The sequence below is a fragment of the Myotis davidii genome, unplaced genomic scaffold, assembly GCF_000327345.1.
Source record: "Myotis davidii unplaced genomic scaffold, ASM32734v1 scaffold259, whole genome shotgun sequence".
NCBI classification, from domain to species: Eukaryota; Metazoa; Chordata; class Mammalia; order Chiroptera; family Vespertilionidae; genus Myotis; species Myotis davidii.
In genome coordinates, this window is record NW_006292687.1 from 2519060 (window position 1) to 2540564 (window position 21505).

Here is a 21505-nt window from a genome sequence, read left to right on the forward strand (position 1 = left end):
ACATTTAAATCCCTGATTCATTTGGAGTTTTTCCTTATGATCTGTGGGAGGAATGGGTTTAATTTAATATTTTCCAAAGGGCTAATCAGTTCCCCAGCACTATGCTTCAGTGATGACATGCCACTTTTATCATGTACTAATTTCCATATTTTCTTGAATCTATTTGTGTATTCAGTTCCACCAGTCTATCTGTGCACATATATATGTGATAGTATCGCACTTGTAATTATAGTTTTACAATCTGTTTTATTGTCTGATATCTGGTATGCCAGCTAAGTGGCACTCAAAGTTACTTTATTAAAATATATTTCCCTAGTAAGCAATGCTGAACTGAGTTTTTGGCACAGTGGGTGAGAAGAGTAGTTTGCTTTTTTAACTTTTCTTTTGTGTTTGCTTCATTTAAAACTAACATTTTTTAACAGGGGCCCTAGTTCCTTTTTTAAAAAAATACATCATCCATAATGTTAAAGCTTTAACTGCTGATGAGCATTTTCTTTAGAAAAGAATGCTCTAAATATACAGACATCTCATTTACCTGACATTTTGGTAGGAGTTACACAAAAGTAATACCTATGATCCCAGTATGACAAAACTTGTTTACTCTTGGCCATTTTGAAGGTACCCACAGAGTACATTTATTTGTGTGCTTCAAATATTCAGAATGTGAAATATAATTTGATTTTATAATGAAAGCTCAGGGTCAAATTTAGATATATTGACTCAATTTTATTATGCTACGCATAGGCTCTGTGAAGGTATTTAGGGTGTCTGTTTCTAAAAGATTCCCAAGTGACCTTTCCTTTCTAATCTTTTATATTCTTTTTACCCTATCTCTTCCTCTGATGTTAGGTCATCAGCTACTACTTCCTGATTCAATGACCTATATTTAGCTCATGTTTTCATTTTCCAATGTGCTATCTTTAATCTACTTTAGTCTGACTAGGAAGGTAACTAATCTAATTAGAAACTCATAAAATAAGAATAAACTGGTTCAAAGTGAAGTAGATGCATTTTAAGTATAACTATCATGATATCTATTATGCTGTTAAAAGGATTTTTTTGGCTGGAACTTTCTAAATATAAGGTCTTCTAATTAAAGTTCTGCTGCAAAAGAGGAATTTACTCTTTGTATCCATGAAAGAGAGATTTAAAAATGCAATAAGGAGGTGTCTCAAAATCATCCAAGACATCATGATTCAAATTGAATAGTTCTAATAGTTACAATGATCCTCCATATTTTGCAACCAACCCAGATTCCCTAAAAATTTCCATCATTGATGCTTTTACATCCTGGTATAAACCAATTCCCCTTCTAGATGACGGGGAATTATTTCAAATACAGGCATGCCTTGTTCTATTACGCTTCACTTTATTGAACTTCACAGATATTGCAGCGTTGTTGTTGTTGTTGTTTTTTGTGTGTGTATGTGTTGTTTTTTTCTTTACAAATTGCAGGTTTGTAGCAACCCTGAATCAAACAAGTCCATAGGCACCATTTTCCAATGGCATTTGCCCACTTTGTATCTCTGTATTATATTTGGTAATTCTTGCAATATTTCACATTTTCTCATTTTTATTATATTTGTGATCAGTGATTTCTGATGCTACTATTGAAATTGTTTTGGGATGCTAAAAACTCACCTATATAAGACAGCAAACTTAATTGATAAATGTTGTATGTGTTCTGACTGCTCCACGGACCAGCTGTTCCCTATCTCTCTCTCTTTCCTCAGGTCTCCCTATTCCGACACAAAATATTGAAATCAGGTCAATTAGTAACCCTACAATGGCTTCTCTCACTTTAAATCAAAAGCTAGAAATGCTTACACTTAATGAGGAAGGCATGCCGGAAGATAAAACGGACCAAAACCTAAGCATCTTGCACCAATTAGCTAAGTTGTGAATTCAAATAAAAAGTTCTTAAAAAATATTAAAAGGGTCAACAGTGAACACACAAATGGCAAGAAAGTGAAAACAGCTTTATTGCTGGTATAAAGAGTTTTAGTGGTCTGGACAGATCAAACCAGCCACAACATTCCCTTAAACCAAAGTCTAATCCAAAGCAAGACCCCCCCTAACTCTATTCAATTCTATGAAGGCTTGAAGAAGTGAGAAAGCTGCAGAAGAAATGTTTAAAGCTAGCAGAGATCGGGGAACCAAAAATCTCCTGTGACTTACTTCATTGGGATATCCGCTTAACCAGTTAATTGCCACGATATTTTGAATTTAATTAAAAAAGGTCCACCTAGCCAGTTTGGCTAGGACAGGTGAATAGAGCGTCGACCTGCAGACTGAAGGTCCCCAGTGGGGGGCGTGCAGGAGGCAGCCAATCAATGATTCTCTCTCATTATTGATGTTTCTCCCTCTTCCTTCCTCTCTGAGATCAATAAAAGTATATTTAAAAATGAATAAATAAAAAGGTCCACCACTTGTGTCTATAGACTCTTACGGCACACAAATAGTTAACTGTGGTAACCTGGACCCAAATGTGCAGTACCTCCAAGGTGTGCCTGTGCCTGTTCCCCCAAGTCCTCACTGCATGACCACATGCCTGGCTCTTCATGGCTCTAAATAACATGGCTCCCCAACACTCACTATCCTGACCTTATTTTTATGTGTTAAAATTTCTGATAAAAATCCCATCTGAACTTGATTCCACATAGCTGAAGTGGATTTATAAATCACTTTTAGGTAACTGAGGTACTTATATACTTTTTAAAAAGAAAGTGTATGATGTCGATCTAAGTCACAATCACTCTGGATTGGAGCATTTTCATAAGAAATTGGATAATAACTCACCATAGACATCTGAGGGTCAGGAACTTTCACTATCTCAAAGCTTGTTAAAATTGGAGATGACTCATCACCATCCTGGATTACAATGTAATAAATTTCCAAAATAAGAAGGTAAATAAAATTTAACCAAATGGTAAAAAACAATACATGTTAATGTACACTCCAATGTACTTTAATTCTATTTAATGAACATCCTTCCTTTCAAAAATTAATCTCCTTTCAACTACATTTTATTTTTTTCCAACTACATTTTAAAATATATTATATTTTTACCTTTTGTTGCTGATAAAATATTTCAAGAAAAATAAAATATAACAATACAAATTTGTAATATAGGTTTTTTTAGAGATATGAAGTCTGGAAATCAGCAGATGGTTTTTGTCTTTTTTTCTAAAACTGTTTATAATGACAAGAGGTGAAAAATAATATGTCCAAATTGTCAAACTTAGAATAAGAAATCACAGAGCTAATTAAAATACAATACAATGGATAAGTTTCATCACTTGCAAAAACTACTAACTAGATGTTGGCAACTTCAAATAACCACAATTGAGTTTCACTCAGAAGTAGAATTACAAGCGTGGAGTTAATGTTACTCAGATTTATACACAGCTAGAGACTCAGCAGCACGGCTTCTCAGAGGGATAGCTACTCAACACAATGCAAACCTGAATAATGAGAACCAGTCCATCAATTCTTAAGAAATAAAGCTGTCTTATTTTGTTGGTATTATCATTTTTTGAAAAATTTTGATCCAACTCGGGCAAGAAAGGTAATTTAGGATAATAAAATGTCACTGCATAAGAACTGGAAAAGACTAAACTAATTAAAGTCAAAATTCATTTTCTGACAATTGTAAACCCAACATCAAATTTTCCTGTCAATTTCCAAATGCTCCTATAATTTCAATTTTAGATATGTACAACAAAATCAGGAGACTGAAGGAGGGGAAGTACTGTGACTTTACTCTAGTTCAGTAATTGAGTCTTAGAAAACCACGAATTCCCACAGCCATTGTTTAACAGGCTGATTCTTAGTCACAATACCAGGAAACACATTTATCAGCCCAACTGTGACAAGTAATCTTCACTAAGGCTATCTGTCACAAAAGACAGGTGACAAGAAAGTCTATTTCCATTAGATTCAATACACTGGCCCAGCAATCTTTACACTAAGTGGAAATATGACAGGATGGGTACACAGGCATTAATTTATGGACAATTTTTCAAGAAGCAGTAGAAAGGGGTCAAGAACCTTTTCAAAAATACTTGAAATTCTTCTAATTTCTGTTCTGTTATTATTTCATCTATTATCAAAACAGTCTTTCAAAAGATCCTTCACATCGCCAATGTTTTAAATTACCACCTCCATCAGTATGCTTTTGCAATATAAACTCCATATGGGCAGGGAATAATGCTTTTAACGAAATTACATATGGCATAAAGTATAAAATGTAATTTTATTAAAATGTATTGGTGACAAAATTTCATCCACCTGCATTCCCCTTTCTTTTTATAAGGTCGTTTTTCTAATAAGTTAATAAACAATGTTAGTCTATCTTTCTATCTCCTTTCCCCTCCCAAGAAATATCATTTATAAAATAAAAAGCTAAAACAAGTTAATGTTTCCTAATCTTTTACTAGAAAGAAAGGATATAAGCTTAAGGGGAAAAATATAAATATTAACTTGAAAAATACCAGAAAAGTGATCATAAATTAACCAAATAAACCCTATACCTCCATTATAAATACATCCTTCAAATAATAAATTATAGTTATAAATACATATTTTTTAAATCACTTGTGACAGCTTGAAAACACTAAAGTTAAAATGTGATTTAAAAGTGCTGCTTCTAATAAACATATATACTGCATACTAGAGGGCTGGTGCACAAGTTCTTACACCAGTGGGGTCCCTCGGCCTGGCCTGCGGGATCAGGCTGAAACGAGCTCTCCGACATCCCCCAAGTGGTCCCGGATTGCGAGAGGGCACAGGCCAAGCCGAGGGACTCCACTAGTGCATGATCAGGGCAAGGGAGGGACATGGGAGGTTGTCCAGCTGGGGAGGGACTGTAGGAGGGCTCCAGGGCGTGTCTGGCCCATCTCGCTCAGTCCTAATTGGCCAGACCCCAGCAGCAAGCTAACCTACCAGTCAGAGTGTCTGACCCCTGGTGGTCAGTGCACATCATAGCAAGCGGTTGAGTGGGCTTAGCCTATCATTAACATATTACGCTTTGATTGGTTGAATGGAAGACTGGATGACCAGACACTTAAGATATTAGGCTTTTATTATATGGGATAAGCTTAGCTATATACTAGAGAAAATATTTTTCTATTATGTCATGTATTAAAAGGCTGTCCTCATTTGTACTGATGTAAGCACTTGTCTTACTATTTCTACGATGATTGCAGATATCTGGTTTATGTTTTTTGAACTATGCATACAGTTACTTTTGTGGTACTTAAATAAAGACCCTTCAACAAGCATTTAAGACACAGGTGTTTTCTAAAGGCTACATGTCAAATCACACACTACTTTCTTTCATGTAATAAGCAGAACTGAGGAAATCCAGAATTGCATGTTATCACTCAGCCTACTGATAACATTATTTTCTTAATTCTGCATATATTTTACATATAAATAAATGTAGATTTGTGAAGTCTTTCAGAAGCATACTTATGTTTGGAACACTTATGAAATTCCATTACATTATATATAAATACTCAAGTAACAAGCAATCCTTAATGTTCAATAGCATACTACTTAAAAAGAAAAAGCCTGATCCCCCTTTTTACTTTTCAAATGAATTTTAATTGTTAATAAAGCTATTGCTTTAATATCTTACTTGCCACTTTTCAGAATAATTAATCAAAAAGTTTTTGATCTCTTGCATATTTATTGAATTCTGTAACCCAGAACTGCATTCTATGAATGATCGGCTTTTGTAATCTTGGAGCTACAGGATGATTTGTGCATACATGAACAGCTGCGCCTGACAGCTGTCTTCTGCTATCCTGCAACCAAATAATTCATCTCAGCACCTCCCCTCTACTTTAGAGACCATAACAGTTCCAAGGCAAATACCTTTTCATAATAAACAATGCCATATTCTTTATCGTCGCACTTGACACATCGAAACTCAACCATCAAATACATGAAATTAGAACTTCGTTTTTCACTCTAAAAAAAAAAAGATTTTTATGAAAAATAACCATTTTCAACATTCTCCTAAAGAATCAGTATGTATCGTTATTCCCAATTCAGTAATACACGGATCTATCAGGTACAACTTAGAATGTGACAAATTTTTATTTCGTTATTATAAATGCAATGTTTCATACAGCACTTCTATCTTATATACAGCACCACTCTTTTATCCAGTACTGTCTACTAGTAACTTACAACTCTCTCCTAAACTTAATGACATCGTTGGTTTATTCAGTAGTTTAGATTTTATTAAATAAAATCTTGATGATATTATGTATACACTGCATTAGAACTATTTACTTTCAAAAATAAGGATGATTTGTACTTCTAACAATTGTAAGCAAAGAACAATTCATCCTTAAACCATATGACAAATCTAACTATATCAATTAATACAATTATGACAAATATCAAAAGTTAAAGTGTGAAAACTAAGGACTGAGGTCATTTGACCTAACAAATATAAACTTTATATGTTTTTCAAAATTTATAAGTGATCTTGAGACGACGTGAAGGCATTTGTAAATTTTTATCAAATTTTTTAAAGTATACTGGAAAATATACTGTGAGTTTGATCCTTCATATTATGTTACTTCCACCTTAACATAAGAAATGTTGATTCTGTGTATAAACTTGTCCCCTTAAAAAAGCAAATACTATGTTGTTAAAGAAGTGAAAATCAAATTAAGTCTAAAAGGTGGTTAGTCTTGACCCAAAAAAGTTTTTTAAATAGTTTTAAATCTACATGTATAAAATCATGTAAAAGTCTAAGGAGGTCACTTAAATTTTCAGCTTTAGAAAGCATATTCTACTCACATTCATACTGCATATAAATGGTTAAACACCACTAATTATTTTAAAAGGTAATGTCAAGATATAACTTTTACAAGTGTTCATTATAAAAATGAAAAATTTCTCTCTCTCCACCTCCTGAACACTTTTTAAAGAACAGTGATCTGTAGAGGTCTCTATAAGCTAGGCATATCACAAAATTGATACTACTCTTTCCTAATGTAATTAATATAACTGTTTTTTTCTGCTATCTTGATACTGAATGTTAGACCAGACATCTAGTATTTCAGTGTAAATACACAAAAAAGAAAAATATGTGTTCTAACTTTCAGGAAGTTTCATTGACGTCATCTTTTAAATAAATACATTCTATACCAATACATAAAATCAAGAAATAAATCAACTACTTGAACCACACAACTTCATTAAGGGTGCAGAGTCCTATATGCAGTATGTAAAACAAGAAGTATCTTAGTGGGGAGAGAACTTGCTAATGATGATTTAAGGTAACTGAAATGAAGAGGTACCACTGTTGATAAATTTATGTAATATTGACTTGAACTTGAACATAATGAGCTGCCAAATGGAGATAGAACACACAAATGAAGGATCAAACTCACAGAGGCTTCACTTATTTAATACACTTGCTATATCCACTACCTACTTATAACACTGAGATATAAGAAAGGCATATATCACATGTTTTCACTTATTAGCATAGAACTCCCTAAACTACACATTATTCGATAGCCCCAATAGATACCTGGCAATAAATCTTGTCAAAAAAATTCTTGATTTACATAGCTGAGAGAAAATATTTTTGAAATAAAAAGGGATACAACCCACCTCATTTATCATTTCAATTTCTCTAAATGTCAATCTGTCCAGCCAATCTACTTTCACCATGTGTCCTTGCCGATGGGCTTTGGTGAGCTGCAGAACAAATATAATGAAGAAAATTTTAACCCAGACCTCACAGAAAGAAAGGCAGGGAGCGGACAGCGATGCCCATCACACCCTTTCAGAATCATACTGGAAATACTGGCTAATGTAATAAGAGAGATTGAGAAGAAAGAAAATTGTCTAAGTGCACAGATGACATGACCATCTATGTAGAAAATATGAAAGAATGTACAAAAGAAAAACCCCACCCCTATAACTAATAGCAATTATAGCTAGGTTGCAGAATATAAGGTTAATATACAAAACTCAATTAATTTCTTATGTACCAGCAATAAGCACATGAAATTTATATATATAAAAGCCTAAGGGATCCTTACGACCAAACAGCCAGAATGACCGGAGGACCGGCTGGTAGCTATGACGCGCACTGACTCAGACTTTCCTGCTGGGGCCCTGACAGCCCCAAATCTGGTTCACCTGTACCCCAGACCCAGACAGGAAGGAGGAGCGAGCCCGATTCCTCACAGATAGGCCGTTGGTTAGCTTGCTGCTGGGGCCAGCCTCCCACGGTACCTCCCCCGAGCCGGCCAGCCTCCGCATCAGCCCCAATTGTCGGCCAGACCAAGGGACCCCACCTGTGCACGAATTCATGAACTGGGCCTCCAGTTGAAAATAAAAACACAGAGGTATGTAAATGTTATCTCAATAAAGCTGTTATATTTTTTAAAGCATCATTTATATTAACACCAGAAAAATGATAACAAAATATGTAAAAGATCTATATGAGGAAAGCCACAAAACTCTGATAAATGGAATTTAAAAAAAAAAACAACAACACTAAACAAATGGAGAGATATTCCTGTTCATGGACAGGAAGACTCAAAATTATGTAAAGATTTCCAGTTTGATTAAATTGGATCTATAAATTTAATGTAACCCTAGTGAAAATCCCAGCAAGCTATTTCGCAAATAACAAAAGGATGCTAAAATTTATGTGGAGAGGAAACGATCCAGAACAGTCAACATAATATTGAAGGAAAATAACAAAATTTGAGGGCTGACACTACCCAATATCAAGAATTATTATAAAGCTGCAATAATCAAGAGAGTCTGGCATTGGCAAAAGAACAGACAAATAGCCGAAACCGGTTTGGCTCAGTGGATAGAGCGTCGGCCTGCGGACTGAAGGGTCCCGGGTTCGATTCCGGTCAAGGGCATGTACCTGGGTTGCGGGCACATCCCCAGTGAGAGATGTGCAGGAGGCAGCTGGTCGATGTTTCTCTATCATCGATGTTTCTGACTCTCTCTCTCTCTCTCTCTCCCTTCCTCTCTGTAAAAAATCAATAAAATATATTTAAAAAAAAAAGAACAGACAAATATACTAATGGAATAAAAACCCTGGAAATATATCCACATAACTATAGTTAAATGATCTTTGGCAAAGGAGCAGAAACCATTCTATGGAACAAAGATACTCAGAGTTCCGTCCTATGGCATCTAATCAACATTATAAGGAAATGACATCATTGGAGGATCTGCTGTATCTTAAATGACCTGAAACAATTTTGAGACGCCATTAAGTGTTAGAGCAGTATTGAATTAAACACACACACACACAATATCACAGTTTAAAAATATCATCTATATACATAAAAGGCTAAGCGACCGACCGTCCATCCTTCTGTCCCTCAAACACATATGACGCACACTGGCAATTTAAAAATAAATGTTGACTCACGCATGCATGATACATGTAAAGCTCTTGCTGGTGCCAATCGCACACCTATTTTAATTTTATAAAACTATATTATATATAGTATATTGACTATTTTGACATGTAATTTTTTGCAGTAACATAATTACTGCACAAATATTTCTTCTCATTAATTTCCTTCTAATTAATGTGCACGAATAAGTGCACTGGGCCACTAGTCTATAAATAAATTCACAAATGACACACATATTAATTTATTGAAAGCATATATCAAGCAACATATTAATGACGGTTATTTCTGGGCAGAGAGACAGAGGTGATTTTTATTGTGTCTGTGCTTTAACCATCTTCTACCATAGTAGAAAATGTGTATTATCTTTGTAATAAGAAAAAATGTTATTTAAAAACTAAAGCTATTTTAAAAAACAATTAATTGTGCAAAGATTGCTGTTGAGAAAACCACCAAAAATTAGCATTTATTAAGATATGCCAAATAAAGTTATTTTACATCATATTTTAAAACCCAAAGGATAAAAACCCATTTGATTAACATTACTTCACCACCTGAAATGAAAGCCAGGTACTAACATAATTGTTCTCTCAAATTATTTCTTACAAGGGTCTTTCATCTAGATCAGTGGTTCTCAACCTTCCTAATGAGACTCCTTTTGGGGTCGAACGACCCTTTCACAGGGGTCGCCTAAGACCATCGGAAAACATCTACAATTACATATTGTTTTTGTGATTAATGACTATGCTTTAATTATGTTCAATTTATAACAATGAAATTGGGGGTCACAACAACATGAGGAAATGTATTAAAGGGTACCGCTGATCTAGATCCAACTGAAGAACCATATAAATTAAGCAATGCTACCGTTTTTCAACATGTGGTTAATAAAAACTGCTATAATATAGAAATTTATAGGCTTTAGGCATCAAGCTTGCTCTTGTCAAGAAACTGTAACAGGAAAGTTACACAGTAAACGGATATCTCCTCAAAAAGCAGCAATATAGTACGGGATATTGTTGCAGATACACATAGGCTTCCTTAGATAACCTAAGGGGGAAAATAATGACAAAGCTATATATTTTTTACTTCTTTTTTCTGTGCCACTTAAAAAAAACCAACATACAAATAAGCAGAAAAAAATCCATTCTGCTCACCAGACAGAAAACTTTTAGATTCAGAGAGCCTATGCAAATGTTCAAAATTCTCTCTTGAAGCATTTATAGGAATATTGCGCAATAAAAATGCCTGATACTGCCATTAGGTAAGACTATCTCCCACCAACCCCCTCACATAATCATACAGGACAGTTTCTTGAACTACCTCCTATCTTGTTCTTCTAAATTCCTTTCAGTTAAAGGCTATAATATAACTCTTTCAACTCTAACATTTCCTTGAGCCTAGACTAGAACTGAGCTGAATTAATAAATAGTCATTGAACAGAACACCATTATCCCTCAGCTAGTCTATTTGCACAATGCAATATGGTTCACTCATAAATTTCTATTCTTAAAAAGTATAATTCTCCTCAATAAACATTAAGACACTGAGTTTTATCTGTATCAAATAAAATGCAAGCAATGCAGTAATTAATAATTCAAGACAAAATGCAGCTGTATATAAGAATTCACTTGAACAATTACTAAAAGTAAAAAAGGAGTTGTACGTGTCTCCTAAAGAATTTGCACACATGCCTGTGTATTTAATTCTTAGGTAGCGTAGAAGTGCTTTCAGCTTCCTGATTAATAAAGTCTTAGCCACAAATCTTCAATTTTACTTTGAAACTTTACATAGAAATCTTACTCAGGAAGAGGAGTCTTTGCCTCATAAAAGTTGCATTCAGCTAAACTTCTCAGAGATTAATCTAGTCTTAAAACCATGTTACCTTCTATTTTTTTCTGGCAGGAATTATAGCTGTAAAGACAGACATAAATCAATATTATTTCAGGGTTCAATCTTTCCCGCTCAAACTAATTGTCTACTTGCTACCATTAATTTCAAGAAAAATCGAGAAGTTTAGACAGTCTCAGACAACAGTAAGCAAACCAAAATGACTGATAGAAAAGATTCTACTATGTATCATCAGGAATACATTTCTAAGAGATTCCCAAATCCTTCTTTTATGACAGAAAAAATGGCAACATACAACCAAATAAGCTATGCTCATAAAAGTTACACATATTATTTAGTAAAAAAAACCTGTAGCTAAGAGGAAATTTTGATGTCAATGTTGCCACTAAGCAAGTTTCATAGTTTGAATAATTTCAGCATCTGTCATCATAATCTGTTATTATTTTCATTTACAAACATTGAGAAAGAAAATAAAACACAATGAGACTTTTCTGTACAATTTAGTCCAATACTGCATTACATATATTGTTTATACCATAACTAATATCAGTTCATAAGTGAACTGGTTGGAAGTTAGAAAAATAAAGATTATCAAGTTAAATCATTATCACTATGGAAAAACTGACTCTTAGGTGAGGAGACCTAATCAAGTACAGATATTACAAAGAATAATAACTTCCCTAGAAAAGCCCTAACACAAACTCAAAACTATCTCTAGGGACTCAGTATTATATTCTGAAAATAGTAAACTATGTCATTAAAAGGAGAAAAAAAAGATTTTTAATAGGTCCTACTAAATAATGTGTTCTATTAAACTACTTTTACATGAATGTTTTCTCACATAGCTGCTTCAAGGTAGAAATGTATTCAGAACCCAAGAAGAGTACACTTAACGTGCTATACTATGAACAAACTGCTCTGAGGTTGTTTCTTTTTCAGAATAGCTAAAAAATGTTAATGGTATAATTATGATTCTTATAAACAGGGAGAATGGAGCCCAACTAACCACACTTCTTCAATGAAAAATATTCACAAGTACAGAAATAACTGGTTATTCAATGAGCCAGCGTCAGAGCTATAAATCAGGTCTTTTGACTACCAATCTTTCTACCCAGTTAGAATGTAACATAACTATTTAAATTTTCCACCAGTTTTGATAGTTCTATTAATTTTAAAAGCATAAAAAGAAAGGTAATGCCTCTATTTTTCAAAACATCTCCTTGGATAATCCCATGTTCCCCATTTCTCTAAAATCTAACTATGGAATACATACAGAATTTAAAATCCACATAAATCATCAATTTGATAATCTATTCAAGTGTTTGTAACAAAAATGATGTCCAGCTTATAACAAAACTCATTTCTTAAATCATATTTCTAAAAGCCAAAACATTTGCCAACCTTATTTTCCAATTAATCTTTTCCCTTTTCTAGATTCATCTAAATGAACTGAATAAAAGAGACTTCTTTACCAACACTAACTTTCTAGCTGTTCACACAAAGAAACTAGCAACTGTTTTCTCTGTGTGGCTCCTAAAATGTTTCTATAAATGTATCAGCATCTGTTCTTCTGAGTTAAAAAAAAATCGATTTGAGAAAGAGAAGGGAGAGAGGGAGAAAGAGAGGGAGGGAGGGGGAGAGGGAGAAGGAGAGGGAGAGGGAAAAAGAGAGAGAGAGGGAAAGGGAGAGAGAGAAAGGAAGAGAGAGCTTTGTTGTTGCACTTCCTTATGCATTTATTGGTTGGTTCTTATATGTGCCCTGACCAGAGATCAAACCCACAACCTTGGCATATGGGGACAATACTCTAAGCAACTGCTAGGGCAGCATCTGTTCTACTTGACTTTTATCCTTAGTAAAGGGTTCTCACATTCTGTACCCTGAAGTTCCTACCATATTGTGCAGGCAGCAGGTTCAAGTAATCCTGCAACTAGAAAGATAATGTCAAGAGAGAAAGCCCTTTTAACACTTCCTTCAAAATGAGAGAAATATCTCACACAACTTTCTGGTTCCTTCAGGGTAGCTCATGCCTGATGGTTCACTAAGAATCAGCAATCTCCTGAAGACTAACTTAATTTCTAAGGAATTGAAAACTGGTGTCCTGTGTAGTAGACACAAATAACCTGATTACCAGGAAGACAATAATATGGTTACTCAACCATTACAAATTAGTAAAATGGCACTCTAGGCCAGTGCTATCCAATCGCACTTTCGGCAATAATGAAAAGATTCCATTTCTTCATTGTCCAATGCATAGCTTCTAGCCACATGTGGCTAGTGAGCACTTAAAGTGTGATTATGACAATGTAACTATGGTAACATAAAATTCTGAATTTTATTTAATTTTAATGAACTTAAACTTAAATTGCCACATGTGAATTGTGACTATTACAGCTCTAAACTGTAAATAACCATTTGAATGGATTGACATGAACCTTTCTCAATATAACTAGTTATTTCTGGATGTGCTAGAAAAATCCAGCTCCCACTGCTATAAAATGAGGTCTGGAGCCTGAACCAGAGTGACCCCATGCAGGCAATTTGAAGCCAGTCTAAAACATCACATCTTACACTACTTCACTGTACCAATGCTCACTTACACACTGCTCAACATTCCCCCACCTATCTGTATCACTCAGACCACAAAACATTTTTCATCTAGTTGTTACTTTCTCTTTGCGGCCTCTTAATCAAATTGACAGAAACTAAAGCACATTCCAAAGGCATCAAGCAGAGATGCTAAAATGAAAAGGAGACAGTAGAGAAGCATGCTTTTGCACTAACCTTTCATGTCTAAAGACATAGATTCAAGTATAAATCAAACACTAAAGCTTGGTAGTCACATCCAAAACCCCAGGTGGATATGCATCCTAGTGATAAAACTCTTAAAATATGACAAGCTGAAAAACAGAGCAGATGGGAACAATGGGCAGATTTGCTCAAGGCCACAACCATTAAAAGGCTGGGTCATGGACAATGAAAGTGTAATGAATGTCCCAGAAGTCTGGCCTTTATTTTCACAAATCAATTAAAACAGAAATATTGATTTATTTATTCGCCCCCACCAAAAAAAACACACCAAAAAACAGAAATATTAATATTAATAAAAATTATTAGGGCAATTTAGAGATGGGAAAGAGAAAATAATGAGGGAAATGTGGTGGCTGGGGGGAGGCGATTGTACTATGTTAATTTCTTCCTGTTCCCAGTAAGTCTAAGAAATCCAGTTATATAAACTAACTAAACCAAAGATTATTCAGTTTTGTCTCCTTTTCTCACACTCATTTTTCCTCAAAGGAAAACTACACATGTTCACAAAATGATGTACAATCATTAGAAAAGTTAATTCCATTAAAATTCTTCTTCTGAAAGGATTTGATTTTTAAATTGTTAAACCTAGAAGTAAGGCTTTTAAACTTCAGTTATTCATATTGTGGTTATAATTCTATTTCCATAGCTGAGCAATAAATCAGCATAAGAATATTTAATCCAGCTTGGGTTTGAGGTTCTTTGTTTAATAATCATCTAACACCATCTTTTCACAGGCCATTTAAATAGTTCATCTTCATTTCACAGTCCTCTTGTGCCATTATCCCCAGGCAGTCAAGACTTAGGCAGTACTATAACTGAATAAACTTTCTAACATTACAGTTTGAAAACTGTCACCATGCTATTTATTTTGGCTCGTGGGTACAATGCACGATAACTATGCTGTCGTATTATTAAGATTTATGTACACCTTGTTACTCTTATACCAAATGCCTTCTCAACAATTAGAAACAGGCATAGTAAATTCACTGGCTGGAAAATCAAAAGTGCAACAGGAAACAAACCTTCCATTCTATCCCCATAAACCTCATCTATTTGTATACTCATTTCTTGTCTTAAAGTGAGAGTGTATAAAATATTACGTATTACATCTACAATTTCTGTTCCTTTTGTATAAAAATAGAATCATAAGCATACATCTGCTTTCCCAGTTTTTAAAAGTGTATTGTACCAAAAAGTATCTTCAAATAGTATTTAGCATAGTGCTTTGGGAACAGATACTGACAAAATAAGTTATTTTGTTCTGACTTAAGCTCAGATTTGAGCTTAGCTTTTGTATTTCTAAATAAAAACACTTCATTAAAACAAATTTGAAAGATAAAGTCTTCTTACAAAACTCAGTCTCCTTACAAAAACAGGAGTGGGAGTGGAGTGAGGACAATTTAGACTAAGTAATCTTCAATTCCAAACAACGTAAGGCTCTCTAGCATGTAACACTTGGCATCTTTAAGACTATTTCACCCAAAAAAAGTTCATCTTGAAAATATCACCAAAAAGTGCCCATTCTCTAATCTGATGGGATTACAGACACAAAAGGCCACATAATGTATGATTCCATTTGTATGAAATGTCCAGAATAGGAAAATTCACAAAAACAGAAAGACTAGAAGTTCCAGGGGCTGGAGGGAGGAGGGGATGGGGAATGATTGCTATTGGGTACATGGTTACATTTTTGATGAAAATGTTCTGATATTAAATAGTGGTGATGATTACACACCTCAGAATTTACTAAAACTTAAGTTACTGTATACTTTCCAAGAGTGAATTTTATGATATCCTATATAATAAAAGGGTAATATGCAAATTGACCCTAACAGCAGAACGACTGGGAATGACTGGTCACCATGACACACACTGACCACTAGGGGGCAGATGCTCAATGCAGGAGCTGCCCCCTGGTGGTCAGTGCGCTCCCACCGGGGGAAGCTCTGCTCAGCCACAAGCCAGGCTGGTGGCTGCCAGCACAGCAGTGGTGGCGGGAGCCTCTCCCGCCTCCTCAGCAGCAGTAAGGATGTCCGACTGCAGTTTAGGCCTGCTCCCTGCTGGCAAGTGGACATCCCCTGAGGGCTTCTGGGCTGCCAAAGGGATGTCTGACTGCCAGCTTAGGCCCGATCCCTTGGGGAGCAGGCCTAAGCCAACAGGTGGACATCCCCTGAAGGGTCCCAGACTGCAAGAGGGCACAGGCAGGGCTGAGGGACTCCCCCACCCGAGTGCACAAATTTTTGTGCACCAGGCCTCTAGTATGGATTATATTTCATTAAAGCTACTATTAAAAAATTAAATCTAAATTTAAAAAAAATAATCTGACAGAATTCAAAAGGTTAACTTATACTACAATAGACATCATTCAGAGCTCCCCACCAATTGGAAAAGTTTATATTTTTACCTTGGCAAGGCGGCTCATCTGATCTTCTGAGAGTGTACTGCTTGTTCGGCCAGGAGTTTTTGTGGGTTCTGACCCATCTGCTTCTACATTAGGCCAGACTTTCAAGTCATGCATCCCTTGACGAAACATGCTAGGCAAAAAGAGAATGTTCGGGGTAGAAGTAAATTAATGCAGTTCATTACAGGAAATTTTTAACCCCTAAAGAGAGAGAATTCCACACTAGGAAATGCATGTCTCTCTTGGCAGCCTTTAAGCCTCCAGTGAGTTGCAATGCAATTAACTAAGCAGCTAAAACCCATGTCACACTGCTTTTCACATGCCATTCTTTTCTCCTCCAAGCAGTCAGACTTTTACAGAGATCCTAGAGGTAGACTGGACAAATAGAAGGATCCTAATGGGCCATACACCCTTCATAACTTCAGTGGAGATCTTGAAATAATGGAAACCAAATTGCGACCCAATGAAGGAATGTCACATTTACAATGACTGAAACAAAATTTAAATAAATACATAACTGTCTACTTTACATGAAAAGTCAGCATAGTAGGCTGCACAGTCAAACTGCTGGGGTTTGAATCCCACTTGTGCCATCTATTACCTAAGTGACCTTGGGTAAATTGCTTAGCTTCTCTGTGCCTCAGTTTCCTAATCTATAAAGTGGGATTATAAAGAGTACCTGAATCTCACAGGGCTATTAGAAAAATTAAAACATCAGCACAAGTAAAAAGTACTTCAATAGTACCTGCCACATAATAAGTATTCAATATTGTTAACTAATGTTATCTTTTTCACTAGGTATAGGTTGATTCTCCTGTCTTCTTTTCTGTAAGAGCAATGCCTAATGGGAAATACAACAGTGGATTTATACTAGAAAAAGTTCCCATGTCTACAAAATATATAATCAGAACTTCAATCTAAGTTTGATCATCTGCTTTCAAGTGAACACTTTATAACTTTTGATTGTCCTGTTTCCTTCAAAAAACTACTAAGATGTAGAATACAGGTTGAACAAACCCATAAAGCAGCGGTTCTCAACCTGTGGGTCATGACCCCTTCAGGGGTCGAATGACTCTTTCACAAAGGTCACCTAAGACCATTGGAAAACACATATATAATTACATGTTGTTTTTGTGATTAATCACTATGCTTTAATTATGTTCAATTTGTAACGATGAAATTGGGGGTCACCACAACATGAGGAATTGTATTAAAGGGTCACGGCATTAGGAAGGTTGAGAACCACTGCATAAAGTAAGTTTGGAAAACTGTGTTTTTATAGATATGCTACTGAGTGGTTTTATTTTTTTTTTTTTTATGGGGGCGGGAGGTAAAAATAAAGAAAGTCTTCTGTTAATATGTTCTTTCTTTTTTAAGTGTATGGTTTTTTTTGTGTGTTTGTTTTTTTAACAAAACTGTTCAGACAATATATCTCCTAAAATAGCATCGCCCCAAAGCTCAAAGAGCAAGCTGCCAATTGCGGTGGAAAGAATAAGACTGTAAGTGTGTGCAGGTGAATAGGCAAGCCCAACGCTTTTTGTTCTCACATTAAGTATTTTTTAAAGTAAGGTACACGTTGCATATATATTGATGTATTTTCTTGATCTTTAAAAACATTACACTTTAAAAGTTTTACATACATTTTAAAAACTATTATTATCACGCTTGACTAATGGAAACTTTCTTCACAGATTTTCCTGGAGTAATAAAGAGGCTTTTCACTGAACATTATGCAAAGTAATGATGCCATAAACATTTAGACTGGGAACTATAAAGGATAGCTGCAAGCTCATGAGCACAGTAAGATTAAAGACCATATCTGTTGCAAGGTTTAGCTCTAAGGTTGGCAGTAAACAGGTAATATCCAGCAACCATATCTGTGAAAGTTTACCTTATAGGCCCAAAACAAATGCACTGACTTATAGTAAAAAACCAAAAATCTTAATATTTACCATGTTAGGGATTTCAAAAAAATTTACATTCCAAAAAACACACATATACAAGCCTTTCATAAAGTTCATTTTCATTCCCTTTCAACTGAATATTAGATTCAACATCAAGCAGACCTGCTTAGGCTCTAAGAAGCTAGGTACAGTGAGGCAGCAACATCACTTTAAATGATTACCGTTAAATGTACCTTCAGAAAGAAAGGATGGTCTCCCTCCTTTTTCTCCACCTCCCTATACCCCAGTGAATACTTTGACTGGCTGAACTTAAATAAAAAATAAGTACGTTTGGCAGGAAGTCAGTTTACTAAATGATTTAGGTGCCTTGGGGTGGATCTGGAGAGAAGATTTAAGGACAGGGGACATGGAGGGCAGGGGTGGTAGCAAGTGACTCAAATGATCAAGTGAACGTATTACTTTCTTTTGACACTAATGGAAACTTTGTAGAGAGTTACACAGCCTCCAGGTGGCAAGCCAGAAGATGCTCAGAGCATCCTGTCCACTTGGGAAATTAAGCCAAGCAGGCAAGACAAAAGGAACAGCACAGCAGGATCCCCGTCAGATGCCTGCAGAGGCCCCAGCAACAGCTGCTGCTGCTGCTCCAGCTCCCATGCCAAGCCACTGCAGCAGCAACTGCCCAGACTTCCGAGTTCACATTTGGAAAAAACATCTGCAAGAGAAATCTGCAGCTTGCCTGTAGTTCTTTGCCAATTCAATCTAACAATCAATCCATTCTTCACCTCCTTAGAAATCTTAAAAGCTAGACATTCAGAATGAGGACAGTTTATTCTAGCCATATTCTAACAGATTAGTCTTCCAATTATTAATTACACTATTCTCCAAGAAGTACTGCTTCACACTGACTCAAGTATACAAAACAGATACTGATAGTCGCAAGACTCTGAATACTATAATGCAACTATTAGGCATTTTGAGGAACCCTTTTAAAAGCTATGAAGGCCACACCAGGACTACTTAGGGAACAAGGTGGGGAGCATGTGGTGTTATTTCATTGTTTATGAAACATTTGAGGAAACTACCACTTGCCTAAGTCATGAGAATGTGGAGGCACATGGCATGACTTTTAATGGCAGGCGGAAGAAAGTTGCACAGGCTTCTTGCCAAGGCCACCCAGAAGCCTCAAGCTGAATGTCACATTCCTCCACAATCCAAAGCTGCACAGGAAGGGCAAGGCCATGCTAGGGACTCCCTGAGCTTGTCTCCTATGAAACCAATTTCACCCCCAAGGAAAGGCCCAGGACACAGAGAGAAAAAGGAGGTATTTTAATTGCATAATAGGCTTTCTTTGAATTCCTTTTTCTGAGATGAAGGTCAGTCGAAGCATCATCCTAGAGGGAATGGGACATCCTAGAGGGAATGGGACAGGTTTTTCACATTTCTTCCCCACTGCTCAGAGTATCCATAGAGCTCTATTACTACCTAATGTTATCATTTGAATAAATGCCCTACTACCATATAGGTGTAAAATGAAATGTTGATGTAAAACCTTATCTTTACCTTAAAGTGACAGTGAGCTGAATATCCCCTTATATCTGACTAGACACAGACCATTCTAATTAAAGGATTTTTTTGGTCAGGTATCATATACATATTTGCAAAGCAAACCGATTTACTATCATTTGTGTTTCTTAGGGGGTTTTCTTTCCTTAAAGTTGTAATATTTAGTAACATAGTTATTTTCATTGTATTTATTTTTGTCATTATCCACCAAAGTTAAATAACACTTATTTTCCATGTACACCAAGATATTAAAATTTTGCTTTCAATTAAATGTAAGTAAAAAAAGTGAGCTGGTTTAAATAAAAATACCAAGTAAATAAGACTGAATGTATTTAATATAGATATATGCAGGAATTCTGGAAGTGGTAAGTCAATGGCTCATTTTTGAGAAACCCTGCTCTAAGAGAGCTAATTTCTCAGAATCAGAGCTGCTCACTAACATGTTTCATTTGTATCTAACATCTGATGTGTTCAGAGAAACCAAGTTTGGGGCAGAAAATTGCCCAAGGAGCCTGGAATAGCTTATCTGCCAAAAAGCACAGAAGCTACTTATGACTACAAAGGACATGGGTCAACTTGAAGGGACTCCGATTGACCAAAAATGGGAGTTTCTGAACAATATAAAGCTTTAAGATAGCAATGGAAACATTTCAAAAATGTTTAAGACTACAAGTTCCTGACAAAACTTAAAGACAAAAACCAAAAATCATCAATTACTTTTGCAGGTTACCAGGGTATCAACTCATTCTTAAACTTGATAAAAGATCAAGTTCTTCAAAGAAAAATTCCAATTAATATACTCAGAAAGAGTAATAGAATATCGACAAAAGGGATAGAAATATGGGTTGTGTTTTTGCACAATAAACTTCTATTATCTGTAAATCTTTAAAAACAGAATTAACAACTGTTCTATTATAGTCATTACCACTATTAGCAAATTAGTGCTTTTTAACCCTGCTCATTGTCCTTTTTATCACTCTTATGACAAAGCAGAAAAACAAAGCTCTCACAGTATATGGCACATAGTCTTTTTTCCTAAAAGAAAGATTCTAATTTCCAATACTATTTTCTAATAGGAATCACATTACCAGTCACTAACAGTAGAGTAATATAAATTGTGTTTCTTAATGCATCTGTCTGTATATCCTATACGAAATTCAGTCTCAGGAATTATGGAATCATGTACCAAACATGTACACACAGAGAACCAGACTGGCATGAACTTCCCAAAAAGAAAAAAGATGAGAAACTACAATACCCCTAAAGATTAGAAGAGAATGCTTACCCGTATTTTCCAAAGAGCGAAACCGTTGTCCCACCCACAGGCACTGCCTTTCCTGGCCCATACACATCCCATATAGTTAGGGCCACCTGGGCATTCCTGGGCAGGTCAGGGTATCATTCCAGCTATGGAAATAAAGTCAACATAAGCATATGTTATATATTTAAAACTCTCTTTTAAATTAACAAACCATGCCAGAAGATTTGGCCAGAAAAAAAATGCCTCAAGGATTAAGTTAGTACTACAAAAAATAATGCGAGTTACCTTAGTTTTG

General features: G+C 35.4%; 1 protein-coding gene across 1 annotated transcript in view; it reads right to left on the reverse strand.

Annotated features, from left to right (window-relative positions):
• Positions 1-21350, reverse strand: part of PIK3C3 (phosphatidylinositol 3-kinase catalytic subunit type 3) — a 69236-nt gene extending 47886 nt beyond the window's left edge. The window contains exons 1-5 of the mRNA XM_015565548.1: positions 21235-21350; positions 16486-16615; positions 7642-7728; positions 5881-5976; positions 2800-2871 (exon numbers count right to left, since the gene is read on the reverse strand). Of these exons, the coding sequence (XP_015421034.1) occupies positions 2800-2871; positions 5881-5976; positions 7642-7728; positions 16486-16614 (384 nt within the window). The 5' untranslated portion in view covers position 16615; positions 21235-21350. The remainder of the gene's footprint in view (positions 1-2799; positions 2872-5880; positions 5977-7641; positions 7729-16485; positions 16616-21234) is intronic.
• Positions 21351-21505: the final 155 nt, after the last annotated feature.